Raw genomic sequence first — 17,455 nt, forward strand, 5'->3', positions numbered from 1 at the left:
TCTTCTTGACCACCAGCACCAGCCAACACTAGCGAAGGGGTGAGCATCTACTGTCAGGCTTTATTTATAAAGGGGCTGCACGTTGGACATCTTCTGCAACCTCTTTACAATCTGTTCTTCTAATTATTAGTATTACCAATTTCAGTAGTTACTGTTCTAGACCATAAAGCCTCACACTTTCAGAAGCTACTGGGATCTTTAGTAAGTTCCTTTTTCCTTGGGCAGGTTGCTTTTCCTGTGTCCCTTGTCCCTGTCTCATTGGTTGGCCAGTCTTGAAGGGCACCCCCCCCCCTTTGTAATTATCCTCTTATGCTACCTGAATCTATGGCCAAACCGTGAAGATGCAGGACTGGTGATGGCAGAGCTGGAGAAGAATATGAGCGCCTACCCTCAGAGAGACCATGGCTGGAGTTTCCTGGGTAACTTCCTTCCAGGTGCACCTTCTCATCTGTATCCCAGCAACACCCAGAATAATCCTCTCTGACCACAAAGGCCTTCCCACCCTGAGAATGCACCTCTTGCCAGAGGAGGGAAGCTGTGGTCTTCTCAGATGGCTCTTACCCTGGAATTTGCAAAGTAGCATTGCTATATATATGCCGTCGTAGCCAAGACTACATCCAGATGTGGTCTCTCTGATCTTTTGCAGTCAATACCACCCACCCCAAATCCTCAGGAAACACCGATTCCCTTTTTGTCCTTATAGGCTATTCTCATGTGGGCTAGAATTTCATATAACAGCATTTACCCTTCCATGTCTGGTTTCTTCCTTTCAGGATGTTTCCACCACCCGTCCATGTTGTTTTGTATCAGTAGTTCGTTCTATTTAGTGCTGAGTGGGATCCCATTATATTTATATACCAAATTGTTTTTCCATTGCATTCGTTGCTAGGTATGACTCTTTTCAGTCTGCTGCCTCACAACTCCAAACCAGCCCGTCATTACCTGCTATGGAATAGCGGGCTAGCCCCTTAAAGCAATTCTCCATGGCAGCGAGAGCGATACCGAACTGTGTCAGTAGATGGCGCTAGAAGGACACCGCAGGAGGAAGACGCCTTCCCTGGCCCCCGTCGCTTCTGTTCGCTTCTCCTCTGAGACTGCTGCAGAGAGGAATGCATGGGGACATCCACTGCACTGCCCCGCTCTGCATCCAGAACACACAATGCCTGTAAGCCCACAGCCTCCGGTCTAGCCCAGTGCTCACCTTGCTACACCCTCCCATCATTGACCCTGCAAACCTCCAGCCTCACACGCCCTGCTGGCGAGCAGGACACTGAGTCCCCTGTGTTGCTGGTGGTTCTCCAGACACGGGTTCATGCACCCCAGACCTTCACCACTCTGTCTGCCAGTAGGTTCCCAACTCGGACTCCCCCAGGGCACAGTCGCTGCTAGTCTCTGCCGCCAGTGCCCCAGAGGGATGTTTGCTACTGACCTGGAGACCAAGGGCCATGCATGACACATTTTTCAACAAGGTTGGAATACCAGCTTGAGGGAGAGGGCCCCTTCCAATTTGTTTCCTCTTGGATACTCTCCTTCTGCCTTAGAATATACTCTGTAGAGCTCTCTAGGGTTACCCCAACTGCTGAGATAATTTTTAAAATTTAATTTTCCTTGTTCACTTGACCGTACGGTTTCCATATTTGGATGGACCCCTGAGAGATATGTTAGACATTTGTATTGTTTTGTCTTTCGATGGCCATATGTTGTCATTTTTCCTGATAAACACCTAGAAGTGGGATTGCTGGGTCACATGGTGAGCATATAAGAAATTTAGAAGAAATTGCCAAACCATTTTCCAGACTGGTTGTACCATTTTGCATTTCCAGCCAAGATGCTGCTCCCAACCCTGCCAGCACTTGACACTGTCAGTCTTTAATCTGAGCTGTTCTACTGGGTGTTCAGCTCCCTGATGAATTATGGTGATGAGTGAATGTCTTTTCATAAGCCAGTTGGAAATCTGTGTATCTTCTTTTGTGATGCATCTGTTCCAACCTTTTGCTCATTTTTCCTCTGGTTCTCTTACCAAGTTGTCATCTTATTAGGAATCTTAATGGTATCTTTTTTAAAAATTTTTACTTATTTATTTGACAGAGAGAGATCACTAGTAGGCAGAGAGGCAGATGGGAGGTCGAGGGGGAAGCAGGCTCCCTGCGGAGCAGAGAGCCTGAAGCAGGGCTCCATCCCAGGACCCTGAGATCATGACCTGAGCCGAAGGCAGAGGCCCAACCCACTAAGCCACCCACTGCCCCCTTAATGGTATCTTTCCAAGAGGTTTCAGTTTAGATGAGGTCCAATTTATTTTTTTATTTCAAGGTTAGAGCTTTTTATGTTCTAAGAAGCCACTGCTTACCATAAAGTTGTGAAGACTTTTTTCCTACATTTTCTTCTAGGAGTTTTATAATTTTAACTTTCATATTTAGGTCTATGACCCACTTTGGGTTAGTTTTGTGTATAATGTGTATAATGAGAAGTAAAGGTCAAGGTTTGTATTTTTCCATTCAAATATCCAGTTGTTGAAGCACCATTTGTTGAAAAGATTTTTTTTTAAGATTTTATTTATTTGACAGAGAGAGATCACAAGCAGGCAGAGAGGCAGGCAGAGAGAGAGGAGGAAGCAGGCTCCCTGCAGAGCAGAGAGCCCGATGCGGGGCTTGATCCCAGGACCCTGGGATCATGACCTGAGCTGAAGGCAGAGGCCCTAACCCACTGAGCCACCCAGGCGCCCCTTGGCTCTTCTTTTTTAGAATTGCTTTAGCTATGCAAGGTCTTCTGCATTTCCAATAAATTTTAGCATCAGCATGTCAATTTCTCCAGAAAGCCTGTTGGGATTTTTACCGAATGTGCAATGAGTCTAGCGATAAATGTGGGGAAAATTGACATCTTCACAATATTGTGTCTTTCAATCCATGAGGGTATGATTTACCCTCCATATATTTAGTCTTTAACTTCTCTCACTCTGCATCTCTCTGGCCATTCTTCTGCAATCATATCTCGCTTTGACAAGAGCCAAGGAAACTTTTCCACTTTTAAAGACCCAAGTGATTCGACTGGCCCCACCCAGATAATCCAGAGAGCATTAGTGGAAAAGTAAAAGACAGAAACCCAGGAAACATTAGAGCTCACAGAGCGAGCCTGGTATCATAAGCCTCTCTCAAGAGAGGGTGCCCCTGACACTGAAAGGCCAAGAGCTAGAGCCCAAGCACTGGGGGACCCTTGGGGAAGAGGATGCCAGCCTTCCCCTGGCAAGCATGTGACCCTGGGACACTTCCTTTATCTATCTTCTGTCCCTGCAGACCCAGACCTAGGATAAGGGCACTGCCCAGAAGTGATTAAATGTTAACACACCTCTCTGTCCCTCCCTGAGACAGGGAGAGGAAGGGGTGCTCCAGGGGTCCAGGACTGCTGAAGTGCACAGCACCGGAGGTCAACTGCATGTTTACTGCTTGTGCCAGGTGTGGGTGATGTAAACAAGACTGCCCAAGATTTCCTGGACCTGAGCTCTCGGGAAGAAACGCATGAGGGGTCAAAAGTGGTGGCCTTAGCTCCATCTTACCTTCCCTTCTGTTTGACACTGGGCATCCCTTGTGGAGTCTGTGGGAATAGGCGGCTTCGAGGGCCTGTAAGCAGGAACTGTGGGACTGCTGGAAAGCCACCTGGCCCCATCAGATTCCACGGCCCTTGCACATCAGTGTGGCAACAGAGTCCCCATGCAGGACCCGGAGGCCCTGGTCAGACCTTTCTGAGGCCTTTTCCTGAGATGTCCTGCCCTTTCCTGCCTTTGTGCCTTGGTGTGCTCCTCCTTCTGGTTTTAGTCGCCCAGAACCCTGTTTTCTCTCTCCTTAGAATTAAGAACCATCTTCAGAAAGCAACACAAGAAACCATTTTCAAACTGACTTTAATTTTTTTTTTTTTTGCTGCCCAAATATTGTACATGCAGAAGCCATGTGAAGAATTTTCTCCTCGAGGGAATTGGCAAGAATGTTGTCGGAAACAGCCGGCAGTCCTCCCCAGCCGTCCACCTGCCACCTAGGAGCCACAGCAAGTTTGGAAAGATGCTGCACATAGAAAATGTGGAGAGCGCAGATATAAAAGGCTAATTGCTTCTTATCTAAACAGTGTGCTTGTCAGTCCCTATCAGCTATCTCTTTCTTTGCAGGATGCATTTGGAAATTCTAAAAAAGGGGTTCCTGCCTCCTGTGAGTTTACATACTAAAGGAGTAGATAGAATAATCAGGCCAACTTTTCCTAAGGAGGCAGCCACTCTGCCTGAGTTGAGGTCTGCTGAGAGATTCTGGAGAGAGGAGTGGTTTCGAGAAGCAAAATACTTTGATGGGGAAGGAGTGCCCTCTCTCCTCCCATCAGAAAGCATTGCCTTCAACATTCTCAGGTGTTCGACTCTCCCACGGATGTCATTCTAGAAGCAGAGAGGAGGATGGACCCAGTCTCATCTGCTGGTGGGGGTACTGACCTACGCAGGCTGCGGCTGAGGTGGTCACATCACACCAGCCCCTTGAAAAGTGTCCATTGTAGACAACCCTTAAGTATTTCCAGTCGTTACACAAGAAGAAAGGAGGGAGAGCAAACCACAAAGAGGTGGAAGCAGAGTCTGTTAGGATTCCGAGTTCCTGTCAGAGGCAGCATCTGGGCATGGATGGATGAGGACCTACATCCGGTCAGGGTACCAGGAGCCGGACAAAACCAGCCCTTGGACCCAGGCGTACCAGGCTGGAAACACTCCTCGGCTCCAGATCAGACTTTAAAGCCTGGAGAGAACCATGGAACCACTAGCAAATGCTGACTTTGCAGATGAGGAAGCTGAGGCCCAGACAAGTGAGGAGTCTTGTACAAGGTCATGATTTGGGACAAAACTATATAGAACAGCCTTTGTTTGATGCCCTGTAACCAGCTGTCCAGGCCATTGATCTGGGAGTGGGGTGGGGCGGGGGGACAGATGCTCTATGGCCCCTGGATTCCCAGGGCCTGTTTCTTTAGCCAAACTCTCTGGAACCCAGTCCCAGAGACCCTTCCTGACATTGGTGTGAACTCTGGCCCCTGGGCCTTACTGGCTAAGTTTCCAACTAGAGCCCTGGAAGGTTCCTCCAGAGCAGTAACGCACTTTTCTCAACAAGCCCTCGCCCCAAGCTAGTCTAGGCCCCTGACAGATTTCAGTTTCTCTTACTGGTGTGGTTTTCCTCACAGGCACAGCCAGGCTGGGCCCACAAAAGCCCGAGCTCGGGGTTGGGGGTGGGGGGGTGGGAGAAGGAGTTGCTTTGCTACATGGAAAGATTAAGCCCTTTGTCAGAGAACAAGGTCCCGCCATCAGGCATGCCAACACCCGAGGCCGCATCTGTGCGACCTCACCAGCAGAGCTGGCGCCCGGGGAGACCAAGTTGCTCTCTTTGGCATCACCGACATTGCTCTGAGATGCTCAGGCACTCTCAAAGTCAGCTGTTTCCAGCCAGACCAGGCCCCTCGCCAGGCGCCACCAGGCTTCCCCTGACTGGGTGGGGCTCCCCTGCCTTCTGTCAGGAGTGTTTGGTTTTGCCCCATCCTCTTCTGACCTGAGTGAAAAGCAGACTGGAGGAAGGAGGCAGGGGAGACACGCCCATCTCCTCCCTCTTCGTGCGATGAAAGAGAATCCAGGACGGGAAGCAGCGTGTTCGCGAGCCTCTTTCCGTGTCAGGATCGGGGAGAAGAAAACTGCCCGGGAGGAGAGGAGCATGAAGGGAGGAGCCGGCAAGGGAGGCAGGCCTCTTCTTTTCCATCTCCTCGAAGACGCCCGCCGGCCCCGCAGAAGTGCCGCGGGCCCACCCGGGCCTGGACGGGGCGCCTCTCCCTCCAGCCAGGCAGGGGCGCCTCGTCGACTTCATCAAGCAAAGGCAGCCGTTTCTTGCACAGAGTTTGCACAGTGCAGGAAGCAATCAGAGAAACAGAAGAGCGGCCTTCGTGAAGCTCTGCTGCTTTCTGGGCCGAGGAGGAAAGGGAATCAGAGGCATGGAGGAGCCTCCAGGGCAGCAGGATGTGGCTCGAGAACCCTGGTGGTACGTCAGGGTTCCTGGTCCCACAGTCGAAGATTGTGCTACATTTCGTTTCCAGAGACGTACCCTTGGGGGTCTCTATTGTCTCTAAGGGGGGAGGGGGCCGCTCTCCTCCAGGCTGGCAGTAAAGAGCTCAGGCATGCTTGCCCCGGTGGGGGTCATGCCCCTGGGAGAACCAGTGATCTCACGAGTGAGGATCTCCCTGGGTGCCCCTCTTTCTGGAGCCCCTGGGCTCTGCCTCACCTCGTCCCCCTGGAATGCTGGCATGCGGGGGAGAGCCTCCCAGGGAGGCTCGGCTCCTTTTGGGGGGAGAACTGGGAGGTGGAAGAGATGGGATAGGGAGGAGTCTCGGAGCTGGTTTTTCCCTGAAGGATCAAATCCCTCTTGTCCAACCTAGACTTGGCCCCATTTACCGGAGGCTGATTCATAGCAAAGGCCCTCAGACATCCCCGTAGGGAAGGAGTCTGTGAGGGAAGTGGGACGCGCTGAACAGCAGAAACGTGAAGACAGATGCTCTGAATCATCCCTCACGGTTCCTGCCCACAAGCCCAACACTGCTGCAGGGCCGCCCCCATCTCCACCGCATCCTCCACGAACCTGCCCGGGCAGAGGACAGGGCATGGCAAAGAGCCCCATCCTGTCCTCAGCTCTGGGTCTCACCTGGGGGAAGCGGGCCTGCAGAGCCAGGACGCTGTACCTGGCCAAGCAGGGTTCCCAGGAGAGGGAGCACTCTGGGGGGGACCGTGTTCCCTCCTTTCCCCACCCTCCCCTCTTCGAAGGTGCTCCCCGCCCCAGGGAAGGCCAGGCGGCACACTGTGCCCCTGCCTCTCCCGGGACAGGCTAGCTCCCAAACAGCTTCTCAGACAAGCCCCTGTATCGAGGAGGATGAGGAACAGACCCTGAAACCCAGCCATTCAGTCACACGTGCGCGTCAGCCTCACTTGACCTCACCATCATGGGGGGATCCAGGTGGGGATTCGTAACTGATTGGTGCAGAGGGTTAAAGAGGGTAATTCCCTAAGGTCAACCTGGGGGGAATTACTTCCCTGGGGGGAGAGGTGGGATAGGAGAGGCCCAGCTCCTGGGCAGGTCTGGCAGCTAGGGACTGCAGCCAGGTCAGTGCAAGTTACCAACAGGTCAGGCCTCAGCTCCGGCTGGACCTTCTGCGCGCTAACCTGCCCCCCAAGGCGAGGGGACCGTGGCCTACAGCCACCCAGAGGCGGCTCTTCGCTGGAAGCCGTCCACCTTCTCTGTCTTCCTGGACCCCTCAAGGAAGGAGGGTGATCTCCCTCCCTGATAGCCCCCATTCCCTGCTGGGAGTGGTGGGTGGCTGCCCCTTCATCTCGGTAGCGCCACTTGGAGCTGCATCAGCAGGTGTCTACGCGATCCTAGGAGTCTTTACTAATCCCACCATTCCAGAAGTGTAGACTATGTTCACGCCATCCTGAGGGTGACTGTTTGGGAGAGGTGAATACCTCACAGACAGGATATAAAATACCCTTTTGTGAGCGAGTTTCCTCCCTCTCCCCACCCTAGGGTCAAAGAGTACAGAGCCCTTTGCCTTATTTTTAGAAACAGGAGATATGCGCGCATTACCCAATCCCGACAACCAGAGAGAATTTCTGCCTAAAGAGAAAAGCCGACCCAGCTGCCTCCTCCCTCTCCCTACGCCCACAACAGTCCTCATCTGTGATAAGACAAGAATGGAGGCTCTGGCAGAAGCCAGGAGCCCATTTGGTTCATTTCTTACTGCCCTTACCCACTTTCCATCTGTGGGCAGGACCAATGGGGTTTTCCTGGGAGGGAGGTTACCAGGCTCTGGCTTCGACCTGATGTGGGTCCCTACCAGGAAAGGAGGCCCTTTGGGTGGAGATGCCTTTATATCCTGAGAACCTCCTCCCTCTCCGCTCAGAATCCGCCTCTAGGCCCATCTGTCCGGCTTTGGTTATGAATGGAGTCCAAGCACTCAGGTCCCGAGACCGCCCCACTCCTCAGCTGGGTCGCTCCCCTCCACCTTGCGCATGTGGGTCAGAGTCATACAGCGCTTGGGGCTGACGTCTGGGGAAGAGGCAGAGGGGCGGTCTTCTCCATACCCTGATGCCCTCCTGCCGCCTCTTTCCTCCCCACCAGACACAGACCCAAGGGCTGCCGTGTGTAACCCCTGGGCAACCTCTTGCCTTTTGCCCCAGACCTGAGGAGGGAGAGGACAGATCTGGGCATTCCCAGCAGACATCTCATGGGTCCAGGCCCTGGTAGCCTCCCCCACACAGGGCCCAGCTGTCCTATAAAGTCAGAGTTTGAGGGACTTTGGGAGGCTCCAACCAGACAAGGGCAGAAAGAAAGCAGAGGCAGGTGAGGTGCGGAGAGCAGGCCGGGCCACTCTCCAGAGGGCAGCTGCGGGGCGCAAGGAGGCGGGGAGGCCAAGAGGGGAAAGTATTGCTTGTACAGAGCTGGTGACTGTGGCAGGCTAGCTGAATCCAGAGCCAGGCTGTCCGTGAGGCTGCGAAGCTGGAGCCCAGGTGAGTCTGAGCTCCCAGACAGGGACCCTGGTCTGGAAATGAGCAAACAAAGAGAGACCCAAATGGTCAGCCTCATGCAGCTAATCCCCAAAGGTCAGACAGGAGTCTCAACAGTGGCACAGACAAGGGGAGCCCCAGCCCTCCTCATTCCAGAAACAGCCCCACCCCCAGCGCTTCCTCCACAAGCCAGGCCCCACCAGGATGCACCCCGAGGAGGACAAGGCCACCCCCAGGGCCTGGAGAACACACAGGAACCTCCAGGAACCATCTGCTTTGGCAGAGTACCTTCCCCCTGAGGCCAGCCTCCGGGGCGTCAAGACCGTCCAAGTCCACACCTCCTGGGATCCACTGGGAGAGCTCCTTTGGCATGTTGGAAGCAAGGAGGTTCAGAGGAAGGCAGGAGGTGGAGAACGATGCTAAAGGGAGGTGCCTGCACTTCCCTCTAAGGGGCCTGGCCAGCCACCCTGGGAACTAAGTCTTCCTAGCGGTGTGCTGCGGAAGCGAGGAGGTGATCTCCAAGCCCGCAGCTTCCCAGGCCTGGTCTGCTCGCCCGGCCCCCAGCCAAGGCCCTAGGTAAGCATGCTCCAGGCTGCAGGTCCATTCGGTGGGAAGAGCTGCCAGAGCGCTGGGCAGGGAGGACGGTCCCCGAGGGGCTTCAGTGTGGCCAGCTGCAGTGGGTACTACATTCCTCAAAAAAGAGCCGCGGTGCTGAGAGAAGCACAGGTGGGACATAGGACAAGGCAGAGAACAAGCAGGGACGACCAAGAGGCAGCCCCGACAGGGACACGTGGACTCTGCCCTGGGCACAGGACCAGGCAGGGGGGATCGGCGGCCACATCCCCCGCTTCTGCCCCTGGACTCAGGGATCCACGCCCACACAACACTCCTTTGGGTTTCTTTTCAACGAGACACAGAGAGATGTGGATTTTAGCTCATGTAGTCACCAGGACTGACTGTACCCAAACAGGTGAACGGATAAAACATGGTCGCACACAGACACAGACACACACATACACACACAAACACACGCACACACATACATACTACGATCTCCACTGCCAGCTGGGACGGGCCCAGTAGCCAAAAGGCATGCAGCAGGGCAAGGGTCCAGAAAGACACAAAGACTATGTACAGGGGAGGGGAGTGCCATGAGGCACCCCTTCCCACACTATATCCCGGCCTCTTTGGAGGTCCTTAGGAGCAGGAGGGGCTGGTGGCACTCTCCAGGGAGGACTGGGACAGGCGCCTGGTGAGGGATCCAAGCGTAGAGTCTGCCACTGAGGACGTGGGGAAGAGTTTGTACCAGCCGGTGACCGCAGCGGTCAGGTCCAGCTCGTCCAGCATGATCTGGGCCATGCCCATGAAGCATTTGTGGTCCATGCGGCCGTAGTCTCCCCAGACGATCACCTGCCAGGGAGGGAGGGGCAGGAGACGGGGGCGCTGAGCCAACTCCCTGACTCCGGGGCTCAGTAGTGGGCCCAGGAACCTACAAGTCTCACCAGAGCACAGATGAGGCAGAGAGAGCCGGAACTAAGACTGATTTGGGGGCAAGAACTTACTGAGCACTTAAGGCGTGCCAGGCTCCAACATACGGACTTCTCTCCATTACCTCAACTGTTACAGCCATCTAGGTAAAGGTGCTGTGTATCATCATTGCAACAAAGAGGAAATGACCACTCAAAGAGGTTAATTAACTAACCCAAAGATACACAGTAATTGGTGACAGAGCTGGGATTGGAACCTGGGTCTGACTGCCACAGCCTCCCAGCATCTCAGATGACAGCCTTCCCCATTTAGGAGCAGACTGAGAGTCCGGGACCCGAGTCACAGCTCCTAGTCTGCTGCTGGCTCACAGCGGAGCTGGGGGAGACCCCTGGCCCTCACTGAACCTCAGTGTTCCCATCCAGAAAACTGGAAGAGGGGAAGAGATTAGCTCGGTGATTTTCAAACTTGTATTTTTGTCAGTGGATCCTTTTTTCAAAATGGAATCACAGTATACATATACAGGAAAACAGACACCCAGGATCCTCCCTGCCCCCACAGAACCCTAGGGTTCTGCAGTCCTGGCCATTTGGGACCCCAAGGGCCCTTGCCACACAAGGACCCCAGCCCAGAGGAACAGCCCTGGATGAGCAGTCACACAGCCCAGACAGCCCTGGCTCAGGCCTCTCCTCTGTCCCCCTCTCCTCTGTCCCCCAAGCCACCAGCCACTACCACCAGCTAAAACCCAGAGAGCCACTGTCTGCGGGCCAGGCATTCGGTGAGGCCCTCCACGTGAGTCTCTCATTTACACTTCATAGTATACCATCCACAGACCTCGATGGAGCCGGACCTTGAACCCAGGACTGAACCCAGACACCAGCCCCCACTTAGCCTCTGGCTAAGCCCCTCAGCTGCTTCATCTGTGAATGGGCGTGATGATCCCTCCCTCCCCGAACAATCACGAAGGCCACCGCCCTCTCTCAGAGTTGGGGTGGCATCACCTTGGCCAGGGTCTCCTTGGCTTTGCACATTGCTCGGTGAAACCTCAAGCGAGTTACTTCTCCTGAGACTGCAAGATGGGGAGAATCATACCCACGTCGCAGCATCATGTAGAGGACGCAAGCAGGTCAGGATTAAAAAGCCCTTTGTCCAGAGCCTGGCACGGAGCTGATACGCAATAAGCACCAGGCAGAAAGAGAAGGCAGTGGTCAAATGCTGCTTCTACCTACCCACTGAGTACCCTGGGGGTGGGGTGGGGTGGGGGAGCAGCGGACTTGTCCCCCTGAACTCTGGTTTCCCTGAGAATCAACCAGGGGCAAAGACCCCTCACTGGGCTGTGAAAACAAACAGTTCATGAGCATCGATGCACCTGGTACCATGCCTGACCCAGGACACATCCTACACAAAAGAGATTTTAAATTATAACTTGCAGTCCTGGGGAGTCGCCCTGTCCCAGGGGCCCCCGTAGAACTCACCTGCAGCACCTTGCCCTGGGGCCCCTCATCGAAGAGCAGAGCCTGATGGTACAGGGGATCACAGGTCTTCTTGGCCACCTTTGTCTTCTTTTTGGCCAAGCAGGCCCCGTTTTCAAGCAGGTAAACCTTGATATAGGTGGCTGAGGGATGGGAGAAAGTATGCTGGGGAGGAGTCCAGGAGAGACTGCTATGGTCTGCTCCATCCCCTGACATCCAGCTGCTCCTGGAGGTGAGCGAGCTGTGTGGGATGAGTTGAGTGGACAGCAGTAGAAAAGACGGACTCGAAACACTGACTCATCCAACCTCCCTGCTGCCCGTCCCCCACCAACTGTCTGCTGGCCTTCCAGGTAAGCCATGACTCCAGGGTCAAGAATACTGATCTAGGCCAAGGGGCAGCCGAGGACGTGCTAGACCCAGAGCTCAGTGGCATACCCCTGCCTGACAGGACCCCCATATCCGAAACCCCTCTCCCTGCTGCTCAGCCTCACCTGGGAGGGATTTGGAGCCTGGTTTGGGGGTCAGGCCCCGAGCCTCAATCACTTCCACCTCCAGCTGGCCACTCCGGTCCATGATGGCAATGTGCACGTCCCCTGCAAGGGAGAAGAGGGAAAGTCCAGGCAGAGGCAGAGCCAGGGGCGGGCCGGCCAGCTGCTGTGCTGACAGCAGTCTGCAGAGGGCGCTATGCTGCTGGAAAGGGCACAACATGTGACCATGGCTTGCGCCAGAATTGCTCTCCTGAGGCCACTTGAAAGCAGCTGAGAAATCCTTTGATAGGTACCCTGGGGCAAGGGCGGGGGTGGGGCATGACCCTCAGGGGGTATGCTTGGATAGCAGCGGATGGCTGCCAAACTCCCAGGTTTAAGTCTGGTTAACTGGGGGGCTCCTCTCTTACTCAGCAGAATAGTGGCCCTCGGCCACTCCCCAAATATTTACAGACAATCAGTTCGAAGAGATGCTGAGATAGGAGCCTGTGCGGGACAGGAGGCACTGCCTGGGAACGCAGGCCTGTTCACACCCTGGCCAAAGGATGCAGGGAAGCCCAGATTTCCTGGGAACAGAGAACTGGGAAGTCCTCACTGTGCTCCCACAAACGATTACCTCGCTGAGGCAAGTTCTGTATGAAGTCATGTCAAGTTATTTCTAGAACTCTCAGCTTTGTTCAACATCGGTTAGCGGAATTTGAAATTATGCATTAGTCACTTGGAGCATCCTTCAAAGGAATGCAGAATCATAAGCCTGATGCAGAGAAATTAGAATTGGCCAGACTTTGGGTTCAGCCACCCATTTTAGATACTCTGAGCTATCATGCAATTGTTTATATTTGCATACTTGGGAGGATGGGGATTTTATTACTTTCAGGAAACATCCTGGATGTCATCACCCTCCCTTCTAGCTATTTCTGACCTCCCCGTGTTTGAGGGAAGGGGGAGGTCTCACTGTAACATTCCTAACGAGAGGAGACAAGCAAAGGCAAGCCTGTCCTTCCCACTTCTAGACACCAGGAGGCATCACACGCAAGTGTTCCAGGCTGGGAAGGCACAAAAGCCTCGTGGAGGTGGGTGGCTCCTCTCACTGCCTCCCAGACCCTGGCTGGGCCTAGGGCTGGGAAAAGTAGATGCCCCAGGCCCTTAAGAGCCTGTGAGCAAGAGCTGGGAATTAGCAAGGCTCTTACCCTAGAGCCAAAGGAGAGCTGGTGCTCACCCTCTGAGGGTCCCTGTGGACAAAGGCTCCTGTGAAAGCACATCTGAGGACAAGGGAGCAGTGCAGTGGGATGAGAACTGGCCTGGGACAGAAACCCAGCTCCACTGCATGGCTCACAGCAAGCCACTGCCCGAGCCCGGCTTCCTAGGTTGCTGTGAGATTAAAGGTCGAACACTGTTCCAATGAGGACTGAATCCAGACGCTTAGGCAGACAGCTCAGGTCAGACTGATGGGGAATGGGGAGAGGCAAGGGGGCATCTCTGGGGAAACGAGTTCCTGGGAGGAGCCCCCGAAAGCCAAAAGGGCCAGTATCTAAGACAGAGTGGGAGAGGGAGGCAAGAAGGAGAGAGGGAGGGAGGAGGGAAGGGGCCAGAAGTGCAGCTAAGGGGACCAAGTAGAGACTCTGGGAAACAGGTCCCAGTGGCAGGGGAGGGGGCTGAGAAAATTATTTAAAAGGCTTTTAGGTGCCAGGCAGTTAGAAGCAACAAGTCCAAAAAGACACAGTTCTCAGGAGTAAATGAAACACTTCATTCAAAGCATCGAATAGGAACTCGATGAATTGTTGTTAGGCTGCGGAACTAGGACAGGGATTCTTAGTCTCATTTTACAGATAGGAAGCCGAGGCTCAAAGAAGGGGAGTGACTTGCCCAAGGTCACATGGAGCGTCAGGAGTAGCACAGACTCGGGGAACATCAATGCTGTGACACCTCTAGTTCACCACCTTACATCGAGCAGGCCGGCCATAGGGCTGGCCATCGGAGACTCTGTGGGTGTGTGTGCGCGTGCAGGCGTGCACGCGTAGCGAGGGCAGGAACGTGCTATAAACTGCTGCAGGGCAGCCAGTGGAGCTGAGCTGGAACCCCTGTCTTCTCGGTAGAAGGAGGGACCGTGGAGGGCCTGGCCGACTCCTTTTCATTGGTGCAAAATCCAGAGTGAGGGCTCCTCTCCGCAGCTAGCACTGTGTCACACAGGGGACCCCACGGAGCCCACCCCTTCCGTGCCATGGCCGCCATCACCCCCCTCACTTGGCCCTCAGGAGGACTCACCCATCGGTGGCGTCGCCAATGTCTGTCGCCCCACAATCTGGGCTGGTCCCAGCCCATCCAGGAAATCACTGAACTGGCTTTCAGCCCCAAGCCGGGTGGTGGGGAAAATGAACCTGGAGGAACATGCGGAGAGGTACATGAGGTGGCCTGGATGGTGAGATGCAGTGGCCACGACCCTCTGTGCCTCAGTTTCCCCTCTCCATATCACAAGTTCCCTGCTTTAGCTAGGGACATACAGAATTCTTCATCTCTGCCCATTAAAGAAAAATGCTCTGATGTCCCTTGTGAAATAATAAACATAACATAATAATGTTATCTAATCCTCAAGCACCAGGGTTTTCTAAGGTGACCCTTAGAAGGTAGGGCTTGCTGGACGCCTCTGTCCTCCCCAGGGGATATGAATGCCAAGAACCGGAAACACAGGCCAGAAATTTCAACGCCTGGGGCAAGTTCCAAGAACTGAGGTTTAGTTGACCATATGTTTGAAATCCAAATCAATAACGTGAGGTGGTGCCCAAAACAGCAACCGAGACCAAAATAACACAATTATAGGGTTGAGAGAAAAGGCGAACGGTGGTGGGTGGACCCTGGTTGTGGGGGCCTGGAAATAGTAGCAACACTGACGGTGATTCAAAGCTGGCCGGGTGCCCAGGGCCCACTAAACGCTCGGCATGGGTCATGTTCGTTCCCGCCATTCTGTGCGGCAGGAGCTATGCCTGTTTGACAGATGAGAGCACAGAGGCTCTGAGAAGTAGGAGACTTGCTTTGACTGCAAAACAGAGACAAAGCCCACCTCGCAGAGCTACAGCGGGGACTGGGGCAGCTGGTGAGGGAAAGGTTCCAGACAAGCAGGAAACAGTAAAATGGCTGTTATGATGTTGCTGCTGGGAACATCGAAGGAAGGGGCCTCTCCTCATGCATTCAAGACCACATGTTCTGGGGGTGGCCAGTAGAGAAAGGACTGATGGGGGAGGACAGGCCCAGGTGTGCTCAGCGGCTACAATGGACCAAAGTTGATGAGACCTCCTAGGATGGCTGGGGTGTCTGGTCTGAGAGATCAGACTGTCCCAGAATGACTCCCCAGTTGGAAAGTTTGGTCTTGAGTCCTCCTTGGCCAGCAACAGACAGGGAGAAAGGTTGCATACGCTTGTCGAAGAGGGCCTGAGTTTCTCCAGCTAGGCCAGCCTCCACTCCGTGGGAAGGGGCTCTGAGGCCCACCCACTGTTACTGGCCATCAGCAATGGCCCCAGACCGCACTCTGAGGAAAACAGGATCTGAGGAGGTTAAATAAGGTCATGAACTCTCAAGGTCACAGAATTTTAGGAGCTTGGTCTAGAGAACGTAAAGGTTGTGAACAAAGGTTGAAGAGTCAAGTGGCCTTAATTCAAATCCTGACTCCGCCACCACTGAACAGCTGTGACCTTGGATAGGATACCTCACCCTCCTCCCATGCCTCAGTCTCTCCACACAGAACATGGAGATCAGTGCGATATCCCTCATTGTTAAATGAGATACCAGTTTTTGTCTGATGGTGGCCAGTGGATCCCAGAGTAAGAAGCAGCCATCTGAAGTGCCCAGTGACACCCTGCATACGGTGGGACACAGTAAATGCCACTTGCATTCCTGGGAGTGGGCACAATCATGAGACGCGAGATCACAGAATTCTAAATAATAGAGCCTCAGGGCCCTACAATCCATGGGCCTTGATGAGGCCGAACCAGAAAATCTTATTCGTATAACCAGCTTCGTCACAGATTTGGGAGGGACTGAGGGAATAGCTAACCCAGTGATTTCTGAATTTTTGACTGCAACCCCCATGCAATGGAAAAAGTCCATTTAACATCATAAGCCTCTGTGCATCCCTATATTAAAAAACCAAAACAAGGGGTGCCTGGGTGGCTCAGTGGGTTAAAGCCTCTGCCTTTGGCTCAGGTCATGATCCCAGGGTCCTGGGATCGAGCCCCGCATGGGGCTCTCTGCTCAGCAGGGAGCCTGCTTCCCCCCTCTCTCTTTCCCTGACTCTCTGCCTACGTGTGATCTCTGTCAAATAAATAAATAAAATCTTTAAAAAACAAAACAAAACAAAACAAAAGTTCGCAAGGTAATTCATCCTCACACCACAGGATATGTTTGAAATTTCTATTCCTTTCCCTAATGCCAGTTTTGACCCACTAAACTGATTTTACTTCTGCCTGAGTCACCAACCACGGTCTAAAAAACACTGATCCACTCTAACCTCCTTCTCTAAGCTCCATGCAAGACCACTCATGAGAACTCCATTCATACCTGAGCTGTAACAGTGGTTTCAGATCGAAAAGGATTTGGGGTTCATACTTTCCTCTGGAACAGGGCAGTGTAGGTGCTGGGGGGTGGGCAGCATGAAACACACAGACAGGATGCACCACCCCAGGGGCGCTGGGGTATTTGGATGGGGAAACACAGCCCGGAGCAAGAGGAAGACCGGGGCGCAGGCAGCGGATGTCCACGGAAGGCGGGGATGCAGAGGAACCCACACATCCGGACCCGAAAACCAGCCAGATTTTCCACCCCACCCTGCCTCCGGTTCTGAGACTAGAGGACCATGCGGGAAGGAGGGGGCCACAGTGGGCATGGGTTGCACGCACGTGCCCTCGGAGCTGTTGCTGTTGGTGCTCCCATCCGTGGACTCCCGGCTGCCCTGGCGTGTGACCCGACTCCGCATCTCCACAGCGATGCCCGTCTCCGTGCTCCGTCGGATGGTGCTGCGCAGCTTCTTGGTAGCCCCTTCTGGGACCCCCAAAAACATAGAAAGGGAACAAGGTCAGATCGTGGGTGAGGGTTCTGTGAGAATGCTGCCAAGGTCACTTCTTGGGCTCTGGCTGGAGGCAGGGGTGCTACTGAGCTAGTCTGCACAGTGACAGGCACAAAGACCAGAATGATGACTGAAGGCAGAGTCAGGATGATGGGGCTGTGGGGCGGGGAGTCGCCAGGTGGAGCCAACCCCTGCAGCGCTCACCCACATCCCTGCCAGGCTCCCTGAAGGCCATCTTCCCAACTCAATTCCAGCCCTTGCCCCACATGGGTAAGTGTTCCTTTCTCTTCTGGAAAGGTTGCTTTCTCTGGCATTCCCAGATTTGCTTTCCCTCTTCCGGGAAACCTCATGAACCCTATCACATCCGGACCTCACCCTCCACCTCTGTGATACCTTCATAGACCCA

General features: G+C 54.0%; 1 protein-coding gene across 1 annotated transcript in view; it reads right to left on the bottom strand.

Moving 5' to 3' along the window:
• Positions 1-7,382: 7,382 nt before the first annotated feature.
• The window catches only part of RIMS3 (regulating synaptic membrane exocytosis 3), a 36,325-nt gene continuing 26,252 nt past the window's right edge, over positions 7,383-17,455 (bottom strand). Inside the window, exons 4-8 of the mRNA XM_032877424.1 lie at positions 16,883-17,024; positions 14,259-14,371; positions 12,000-12,101; positions 11,512-11,651; positions 7,383-9,961 (exon numbers count right to left, since the gene is read on the bottom strand). Of these exons, the coding sequence (XP_032733315.1) occupies positions 9,749-9,961; positions 11,512-11,651; positions 12,000-12,101; positions 14,259-14,371; positions 16,883-17,024 (710 nt within the window). The 3' untranslated portion in view covers positions 7,383-9,748. The remainder of the gene's footprint in view (positions 9,962-11,511; positions 11,652-11,999; positions 12,102-14,258; positions 14,372-16,882; positions 17,025-17,455) is intronic.

The sequence above is a fragment of the Lontra canadensis genome, unplaced genomic scaffold (assembly GCF_010015895.1).
Source record: "Lontra canadensis isolate GAN:19392208 unplaced genomic scaffold, GSC_riverotter_1.0 scaffold60, whole genome shotgun sequence".
NCBI classification, from domain to species: domain Eukaryota; kingdom Metazoa; phylum Chordata; class Mammalia; order Carnivora; family Mustelidae; genus Lontra; species Lontra canadensis.